The sequence below is a fragment of the Onthophagus taurus genome, chromosome 1 (assembly GCF_036711975.1).
Source record: "Onthophagus taurus isolate NC chromosome 1, IU_Otau_3.0, whole genome shotgun sequence".
NCBI lineage: Eukaryota > Metazoa > Arthropoda > Insecta > Coleoptera > Scarabaeidae > Onthophagus > Onthophagus taurus.
Genome location: NC_091966.1, coordinates 40,745,503 through 40,756,646, shown reverse-complemented (window position 1 = coordinate 40,756,646; position 11,144 = coordinate 40,745,503). Strand labels below are relative to the sequence as shown.

At 29.7% G+C, this 11,144-nt stretch overlaps 1 protein-coding gene across 2 annotated transcripts in view; it reads left to right on the top strand.

The window, feature by feature from the left end:
• LOC111416632 (Rho guanine nucleotide exchange factor at 64C) overlaps window positions 1-11,144 on the top strand; it is a 145,535-nt gene that overhangs the window by 119,442 nt on the left and 14,949 nt on the right. For both annotated transcript variants that reach the window (XM_071201364.1, XM_071201363.1), the window contains 2 exons: window positions 13-120; window positions 7,540-10,304. In XM_071201364.1, the coding sequence (XP_071057465.1) occupies window positions 40-120; window positions 7,540-10,304 (2,846 nt within the window). In that variant the 5' untranslated portion in view covers window positions 13-39. The remainder of the gene's footprint in view (window positions 1-12; window positions 121-7,539; window positions 10,305-11,144) is intronic.

Genomic DNA, 11,144 nt, shown 5'->3' with positions numbered 1-11,144 from the left:
ATTTATTTCTAGGGATTATGAAGATAGATCTGTATCCACATGGCTACAGCAGTTAGCCATGCAATGCGACGTTATCCTATTTCACCACCGGAAGGGGATTACGCAAACTACGGTTTCAGGGTATGACTTCATTTAAAAACTAGATTAATTTTGCTTTAAAATGTTCTTTATTTCATTAGCATATCTTAATTCTGATAAATACTAATATTCTCTTAAATCATAACATCCAGGTTTATGAAAATTAAGAAATTATTTTTGGCTCAATTAATCTTTATTAATTTTGCTTTAAATCGCTTCTTATTTCGTATTGATATCTCATTTAGTTTTTGAGATACGATGTTTTAAAATTTTATTCACTCAAATTTTATAGTCAAACGTGCAAAGTCAAAAAATCATAACAACCAGATTTATGGAAACTAAGAAATTATTCTTAACTCAATTAATCTTTATTAATTTAGCTTTAAATCGCTTCTTATTTCGTATTGATATCTTATTTAGTTTTTGAGATACGACTTTTTAAAATGTTATTCACCCAAATGTTATAGTCGAACATGCACACTTGGATTCAAAAAGTCATAACAACCAGGTTTATAGAAACAAAGAAATTATTTTTGGCTCAATTAATCTTTATTAATTTTCGTTTAAATCACTTCTTATTTCTTGTTGATATCTCATTTAGTTTTTGAGATACGATGTTTTAAAATTTTATTCACTCAAATTTTATAGTCAAACGTTCAAAGTCAAAAAATCATAACAACCAGGTTTATGGAAACTAAGAAATTATTCTTGGCTCAATTAATCTTTATTAATTTAGCTTTAAATCGCTTCTTATTTCGTGTTGATATCTCATTTAGTTTTTGAGATACGATCTTTTAAAATTTTATTTACTCAAATTTTATAGTGAAACGTGCAAAGTCGGATTCAAAAAATCATAACAACCACATTTATTTAAACAAAGAAATTATTCTTGGCTCAATTAATCTTTATTAATTTTGCTTTAAATCGCTTCTTATTTCGTGTTGATATCTCATTTAGTTTTTGAGATACGATTTTTTTTTTAATTTAATCAATTCCATCTAAATTGTCAAAGTATTAATTTAGAGGTATAATTAAAAAATCATTGTTGCCAACTTAATGAAAATTAAAAATGTGTTTTTTGAGTATAAAAACTAGATTATATTTGGGTTAAAATGTTTTTTATTCCATGTTGATATCTCAATTCGTTATTGAGATACGATTCTTTAAAGTTTGATTCTCCTAAATATACAATGCGTTTCAAAAGTAACGGATAAATTCGATAAAATCATTACGAACAATTTATGAAAAGATCGCTGGAACGGGTCTAAAGATTTAAATTTTTTTCAAATTTTTGGTGTATATTTAAAATTTTTTCCGCCATTTTTAAACGAGTTATGACGTCATCGAAGTTTTTTTTAAATGGAACAATTAATCTTTATTAATTTTGCTTTAAATCGCTTCTTATTTCGTGTTGATATCTCATTTAGTTTTTGAGATACGATTTTTTTTTTAATTTAATCAATTCCATCTAAATTGTCAAAGTATTAATTTAGAGGTATAATTAAAAAATCATTGTTGCCAACTTAATGAAAATTAAAAATGTGTTTTTTGAGTATAAAAACTAGATTATATTTGGGTTAAAATGTTTTTTTTTCCATGTTGATATCTCAATTCGTTATTGAGATACGATTCTTTAAAGTTTGATTCTCCTAAATATACAGTGCGTTTCAAAAGTAACGGATAAATTCGATAAAATCATTACGAACAATTTATGAAAAGATCGCTGAAACGGGTCTAAAGATTTAAATTTTTTTCAAATTTTTGGTGTATATTTAAAATTTTTTCCGCCATTTTTAAACGAGTTATGACGTCATCGAAGTTTTTTTTTAATGGAACACCTCATTTTTTATATCGGAATTTGGAAGAGAATTTTTTTCTGAATTATGTGCAATAAATATTAATATCGGTTACATAAGAAAATTTTCGAGAAAAATTAATTTAAAGTTTTATTATTTCTCATTCATTTGATATAGAAAATAGCAGTAGCAGTGCGTAACCATGGCAACCAATTGTTTTGATTTGACATTTTCAAGTGTCAAAATTCAATTTGAATTGAATTATTTATTTAAATAATTAATTATTATTACTATTGTACTCAATTGTACTTGAGATACAAAAGTAGCAATAGCTTGTTGCATCAAACGCATTAAAAAAAACGCAAACAGAAAATAAAATATCAAAAATTAAACATATTTTTTAAACTTTAAGTTTACAAAGATAACATGAACGATAGAAAGCAATAATCATCATTAATTCAAATGTTACTGCTCAATAACGGCAGTTTTGCTTATGGACAGTGCCATTTAAACAAAATGTTGCTTCATCGGAGAATAGAATGTTTTTAATAAATTCCGGATTCGCAGAATTGCACGCGTCGATCAAAATCGTCATCGGAACGCTCATGCACCAAGTGTACTTTGTAGGGGTGATATTTTTTTTTCTTAAGAAATCTTGATATTGTGCTTCTAGATGTATTTAAATTTGCAGCAATATTGGATATGTTTGAATGCGGATTTTCCTCTACACTTAACAGGACATCCAATTGACGGTCTTCATTTAAGGCCAATGGTCCGGTCTTAGGTTTATCTCGTACATGACCAAGTTCGCGAAATTTACTCTCAATTCGACTTATTGTCGATAGTGATATTGGAGTACGGTTTGGATGTTTTTCCTTAAACAACGTTCGGACTCTATTTCCGAAACCAATCATCGTAAGAACTTCGATTATTTCAGTTTCAGTAAGCGTCATTATTAATTTCTTACTTATCGAACAGTCAATAAATAAAAAATCAAATAACAACAAAAAAAGTTAACAACGAATAGCGATGAATAGCAACAAATAACAACGAATAACAACAATTAACACAACAAACTCCACAATACTACTCAAAATAATCTCATTAACGCACAATACACTGTTTCAAATCGAATTTTGACACTTGGAATTTTAAATCAAAACATTTGGTTGCCATGGTTACGCACGGCTATTAAACAAGCTCCCAACAAGAGAGCCGGATTTAAATTTGCCGCCATTTTATTAATACGAGTTTTACGGCGTTTTTTGTTTGACAGTTGTCACGTATAGACCGCGCGATTTATGAATATGGTGAACTATTCAAACGAACAACGTCTAACTATTGTAAAAACACATTACAAAAATGGTGAAAGTTTTGTGAAAACTGTTCGCCAATTACGTCAAGTTTTCGGTCGCAATAATGCACCAAATGAATCAACAGTGAGGCGTTTAATTACAAAATTTGAGACCAAATTTATGCTGGTGGATCAGAAGATCAATGTTCGTCGTCGTCCTTGTCGGTCACTTGAAAACATAGCCATAGTAAGGGAATCTGTGGTCGAGAATCCAGGAACTTCCATTCGATATCGTAAAAGATCTGCATTTGCACGCGTACAAGGTTCAATTGGTGCAAGAAATCAAGCCAAGGGACCATGCGCAGCGCCGTGGATTTGCTGATTGGGTGTTGGAACATCATCAAATTAATGCGGACTTTTCGAAGAAAATCATTTTTTCAGATGAGGCACATTTTCAACTCGACGGATACGTAAATAAACAAAACTGTCGAATTTGGGGTGCTGAAAATCCTCGTGTGGTACTCAGTCAACCAATACATCCACCGTGAGTGACTGTTTGGTGTGCATTTTGGACTGGCGGAGTGATTGGACCTTATTTCTTTGAAAATGCGGCTGGAAATGCGCAAACTGTTAATGGTGTGCGGTATCGCGAAATGTTAACGGAATTTTTGTGGCCCGAATTGGATGTCATGGAGGTCATGTTTTTCCAACAAGACGGTGCGACCTGCCACACAGCACGTGAAACAATGGCGTTACTGCAGACCAAGTTTCCGGGCCGTGTCATTTCTCGATTTGGCGATCAACATTGGCCACCAAGATCGTGCGATCTAACACCCATGGACTTTTTTCTTTGGGGCTATGTAAAGGAAAAGGTGTATGCGAATAAGCCTGAAACAGTTGAAAATCTTAAAGAGGAAATACGGCGCGTTATTGGTGAAATACAGCCACATTTATGCGAAAACGTTATTGAAAATTTCAACAAAAGGGTGGCCATTTGCCTGATGTTGTATTTCATATTTAATCGGAACTATTTTTCTTTATGTTGAAATCAAAATATTTGCTTAATTCAAAAAATAAATGTGTTTTTCTTTAAAATTAAATCCGGCGCCCTTGTTGGGACACCTATATATCTTATTTTCTGTTTGCGTTTGATGCAACAAGCTATTGCTATTTTTGTATCTCAAGTACAATTGAGTACAATAGTAATAATAATTAATTATTTAAATAAATAATTCAATTCAAATTGAATTTTGACACTTGAAAATGTCACATCAAAACAATTGGTTGCCATGGTTACGCACTGCTACTGCTATTTTCTATATCAAATGAATGCGAAATAATAAAACTTTAAATTAATTTTTCTCGAAAATTTTCTTATGTAACCGATATTAATATTTATTGCACATAATTTAGAAAAAAATTCTCTTTCAAATTCTGATATAAAAAATGGGGTGTTCCATTTAAAAAAAACTTCGATGATGACGTCATAACTCGTTTAAAAATGGCGGAAAAAAATTTAAATACACACCAAACAATTACAAAAAATTTAAATCTTTAGACCCGTTTCAGCGATCTTTTCATAAATTGTTCGTAATGATTTTATCGAATTTATCCGTTACTTTTGAAACGCACTGTATATTTAGGAGAATCAAACTTTAAAGAATCTTTTCTCAATAACGAATTGAGATATCAACATGGAATAAAAAACATTTTAATCTAAATATAATCTAGTTTTTATACTTAAAAAATAAATTTATAATTTTCGTTAATTTGGTAACAATGATTTTTTAATTATACCTCTATCCTAATACTTCAACAATTTAGGTTAAATTGATTAAATTAAAAAAAATCGTATCTCAAAAACTAAATGAGATATTAACAAAAAATAAGAAGCGATTTAAAGTTAAATTAATAAAGATTTATTGAGCCAAAAATTATTTCTTAGTTTCCATAAACATGACTGTTATGACTTTTTGAATCCTACTCTGCACTTTAACAATTATATTTAGGATAACCAAACTTTAAAGAATCGTATCTCAATAACGAATTGAGATATCAACATGAAATAAAAAACATTTTAACGCAAATTTAATCTATTTTTAATACTAAACAAATAAATTTTAAATCGTCAGTAATTTGGTAACAATGATTTTTTAATTATATCTCCAAGTTAATAACTTAGGAGGAGATGATTAAATTAAAAAAAAATCGTATCTCAAAAACTAAATGAGATATCAACAAGAAATAAGAAGCGATTTAAAGCGAAATTAATAAAGATTAATTGAGCCAAGAATAATTTCTTTGTTTCCATAAACATGGTTGTTATGATTTAATAATAAGCAAAACTGCCGTTATTGGGCAGTAACATTTGAATTAATGATGATTATTGCTTTCTATCGTTCGTGTTATTTTTGTAAACTTAAAGTTTAAAAAATATGTTTAATTTTTGATATTTTATTTTCTGTTTGCGTTTTTTTTTAATGCGTTTGATGCAACAAGCTATTGCTACTTTTGTATCTCAAGTACAATTGAGTACAATAGTAATAATAATTAATTATTTAAATAAATAATTCAATTCAAATTGAATTTTGACACTTGAAAATGTCACATCAAAACAATTGGTTGCCATGGTTACGCACAGCTACTACTATTTTTTATATCAAATGAATGGGAAATAATAAAACTTTAAATTAATTTTTCTCGAAAATTTTCTTATGTAACCGATATTAATATTTATTGCACATAATTTAGAAAAAAATTCTCTTTCAAATTCTGATATAAAAAATGGGGTGTTCCATTTAAAAAAAACTTCGATGACATCATAACTCGTTTAAAAATGGCGGAAAAAATTTAAAATATACACTTAAAAATTTAAATCTTTAGACCCGTTTCATCGATTTTTTCATAAATTGTTTATAATAATTTTATCGAATTTATCCGTTACTTTTGAAACGCACTGTAGTTGTTAAAAGAGCAGAGTAGGATTTAAAAAATCATAACAACCATGTTTATGAAAACTAAATAGTTATTTTTGATACAAGATAGCGAAATGTCAAATTGTTGTAAAGTTGGCAAAATTAACAGGGAGTTTTGTTTTATCATGTTTTGAAGTAAATATGTCACATTGACGTTTGAGCTTTCGTTATTCAAAAAGAAAAGGTGCATAAAAAGTGTTGTGGGGTGTTTATTTGCCATTTACTTACCTAGAAAAGGTATTTTATTCTATTTAATTACTTTGTAGCACGTTTTTATAACAAATATGTACTTCGTCAAAATCGTATGTATCTAAAAATTTATTAGTATTTTAACCTCAACTAATTAGTTACTGACAATGTTACTACAAATCATGAAAACAACATAAATTTTATAAGGGTCGTAGATAATACCAACAGAAACCCTAAATAATTTACATTGACAAGTATTATAGAAAAAAAATGAACTATACTATTATAAATTTGCATTTAAACGTGAAATGAAATGATAAAACAATTAAATGTTGATTATTTTGTGTTTATAATTTGTTCATAACAATAAATTAACAATTAATAGTATCAAATTCTTTGATTGTCGTAGCTGGACGTAAAAGTCTTTTACGTCCTGTTGACAAAAAACTATCGTTTTGACGGTCGCTAAGTACTACGCGAAAGTCAAGTTTTAATAGCAGTTTTCGAAAAAAATAATTTTTGGCTCAATAAGTCTGTATTAATTTAGCTTTAAATCGTTTCTTATTTCTTGTTGACATCTCATTTAGTTTTTGAGATACGATTTTTTTAATTTAATCAATTCCAACTAAATTGTTGAAGTATTAAGTTAGAGGTATAATTAAAAAATTATTGCTACCAAATTAACGAAAATTAAAAATTTATTTTTTAAGTATAAAAACTAGATTATATTTGGGTTCAAATGTTTTTTATTCCATGTTGATATCTCAATTCGTTATTGAGATACAATTCTTTAAACTTTGATTCTCCTAAAAATAATAGTCAGTCATGCAGAGTCAAATTCAAAAAATCATAACAACCATGTTTATGGAAACTAAGAAATAATTTTTGGCTTAATAAATCCTTATTAATTTAGCTTTAAATTCTGGCTTACTTCATGTTAATATCCCATTTAGTTTTTGAGATACGATTCTTTCAAATTTAAAATAATTCCAATAGATTTAAGTCTTTTGCATTGTAGAAAAAAAATTCGTTAGAATTTTACTTTCTAATTTGATAGTCGTCACACCACTTTATTTTATTATCAAATAAAACCATAAAACATCTCAATAATTTACTTTTTAAGTACCAAGAAAAACTTATTACGCCCTCCTCAATAATTTTCGATTTCTCGAATGCGTTTCTAATTTTCTTTCTCTTTTATTTTCAGACTCCAATTCCTGGTCAATCTTGGACACACAAAGAGGAACCCGAAAGTTCTTTATCACGTTCGATGCGTTACGCAGATCCGTGGTTATACGGGAGCGTTCGAGCTCCCGGATTGGTGTTGGCACCAGCTTTGGTGTTGTGTTCCTGCCAAGATTATTTAAACGGGACGAAGAGATCGTCGAAGAAGACCCACAGCGTTTGCAAGAAATGCAAAGGTAATCGGATACCTTTAGCAACGGTTGAATCAAAGTTTGGAACGGTGCGGTGTTATCCCACATCTCCAACTTTACCCACTCAATGTGTTGTTGGAGGAACTGTGAGGGCATCTTCGAAATCGCGCCCATCGATTTTAACACCGGATCCTTATGATTTAATGAGGCGATCGAGGATGAGCGTATCTGATAGCTCATCAAGTCAATTTCGAGCTCGCTCAGTTTCGCCGAGTAAAACTAAACAAGATGGGGTTAAGAATAATTTGAGATCAAAATCTTCGAATTCGGTTAAATTTGGGACGGTTGGGAGGAAATCGATTTTGGAATGCAATGTAAATCCTTATGAATTAATGGGATTGGATCAAGATTCGAGTGTTACGATGGTGAACGGGCAAAGAATTCGGATTAAACCTAATAAAGTTGTGGAGAATAATTACGAAGACGTGGAGGTGAAAAAAACAATTTTGAAAACCCCGATGACACCGAACAAAGTTGAAAACGAAAGTGATTACCGTTTCAAATCGATTTTAAAAAAACCTTCAACGACTTTCAGTGACACCGATGGCACCAGCGACCAGATAACTTCTTCTTCTTCATCCGCGAAAAGTGGGTCAAACTTTTACTTACCATTACCAGTCAAGGCGACCACCTCCAACGTAATAACCCCGAGAAAAAAGGTACAATTTTTAGTACAAAACGATTCCGTCATTTACGAAAACGACGATGAAATTTCTTCCGAAACCGATTCATCCTCTTCAACGAGTAATTTATGTCAATTACGGCGTTCGAAGAGCGAAAGAGTTAGCCAAGAATTAAAGGTTATTACACCGATTTTTAATGATACGATGGCGTTGAGGAATAAAATTTATCATCATGGTGATTCGCGCGAAATTTTCTCCGGGGATCTCGAAAAATTAGATGGGGTCGATTTGGCGAAATTAAAAGGTTTCGATAAGATTCGACCAAGAGGACCTCCTCCTTTACCACCACCACCACAACATCCACCACCTGAAATCCCTCAAAAAGAATCACCAAAGAATGTTATTAATATTGTGTTTCAAGAAAATGATTTTGATGAGAATGAGAAAAGAAAGTTAATTGAGGAAAATAAGAAGGTTGAGGAATTTAAAAGGATTGAGGAAAATAAGAGAAAAGAAGAAATTGAGAAGAAAAAAATTGAGGAATTAAAGAAACAAGAAGAAATGTTAAAAAAAGAGTTTGAAAAGAGGAGAGTTGAAGAAATTGAGAGAAAAAAACAAGAAGAAATTGAGTTTCAAAGAAAACGAGATGAAGAAGTAATTAAGAAAGAAACTAAAACGAACGAAATAATTATCAAAAAAAATATGGAGAACCTCGATAAATTAATAAACGAAGAGAATTTAATAAATAAAAATGTTACATCTAAAATTGAGTTTGAAACTCCTCCATCAGCTCCACCAAGAAAACGAAGCAACAACCACAAGAATTTAACAATAATAAATCAACCAATCAGCGAAGATATCCCCAACAAAACGATCGTGCGCATTAACTCGATCGAGGAAACCCCCCAAGTTCATAAATTAAAAATAAAAAATGAATTCCAAGAGAATTTACAAAATTATAATTATTTATATTCCGATAATAATCAAGGAAAAACATCGATAATGATTAACGGAGATGATTGTTATTGCACCGTTAATGTTAGCGATGATATCTCTCATTATCAATCATCGGTTGTTGTGAAAGATTCGGGAATAATCAACATTGAAACTCCAGAAAAACGAAGTAGTACTGTGTATATTTGTGGTGATTTTAATTCTAAATTACCACCAACAAAAGAAATTTTAAAAGATGATTCATTAAAAGATGTTACATCAAAAGATGTTTCATTAAAAGATGTTACATCAAAAGATGATACATCAAAAGATGTTTTATTAAAAAATCTTGAACCCAAAGAAATAGGATTACAAATAAACCCAGAATCTGATAGTTTAATGATTGAAAATGAGTTACCAATGTTACATCAAATCTTAAACGACCCAGTTGAAGCTGTAAAAAGAAATTTAGTTCCTCACGTTTGCGGAAAATCGGAAAATTCGCGTCGACCTCGCACCAAAAAAATCATCGATTCAAACGATTTGGTTGCGAATTTCTTAAACGACTCCCTCTTGAGTTCTTCGGAACATTTCGAAAATAATCACGTTTCGCAATTGATTGAGGATTCATTTACGAAGTTGCGAAATCATGATGGGGGTGGGTTTGATGATGATAAAGGTTCTGAGCATAGTTCTTCTACTCAATATGAAATTATGGATCCCGGATCGGATTGTTATACTGATAATAGTAATCGGAGTTCGGTTACGGAGGAGGAGCTTTGCGCGAGGTCGAAATTTTATGAGCTTTTGGCTGAATCGGCGGTTGAAGTTTCTGAAGGGGATGATCATCATTATGAGAGTATTAAGGTTAATTCTGATCCGATTTATGAGGAGATTGAGATTCCTCCTCCACTTCCGACTAATCCACCACCGTCTACTTTGTTGGATGATCTCCAATTGGATAAAGAATATACTACAAGGTAAGAAAATTTTTTTAAATTTAATTTATTTGATTGCGTATTGATAAATTATGATATTCCAATGTGTTGAGGTAAGAATTCTGCCACATCATCATAAAATGCTATTGGAGCAAAAACTAAATTGATCAGAAATTCTGCACAGCTTGAAAGTTGCAAAAATTCAATAATAATGAGATTTCTAAAGAAATAGAGAATGGCAAAACTATTTTTTTACTTATTATCTGTTTTAGAAATAATGAAAAATATGGTACAGTTTAAACTAAATTTCATGACGTAACCACTGATTATTCGGTTATTAAATTCGTTATTTTTTTCTGATTACATAAATATAGGGTTTGTCAGGTCTATTTCTTATTGTTTTAGAATAAAGCTAAAAATAAATTAAATTTACAGTTCCCTGTAAATTATAACTAAAAATTAAAATAACATATTTCTGATATTTGAAACAAATACATTTAATTAAATAATAATATTTAATTTATATTTGTTTTACACAAAAGTTGGAATAGATTGCATTATTTCACATTTTTTATTAATATTTAATATTATTATTAAATGATTTAATAAAATATTGATAGATGGCGCTCATATATTTTTTTAATTCAAAAATTTTCTGAATTGTCAAATTAAAAATCTTGTTTTTAAAGATGAATTACGAAAAGTTTAACATGGTAGAATGTTAGAATTTTATATAAATTTGTAGTGGAATAATTTTTAGTTATAGTTGCGTAATTTACAGGAAACTGTAAATTTAATTTCTTTGACGACACTAAAAAAAGTTTATTTTTAGCTTTATTCTAAAACAATAAGAAATAAATCTGTCAAACTCTATATTTTAGT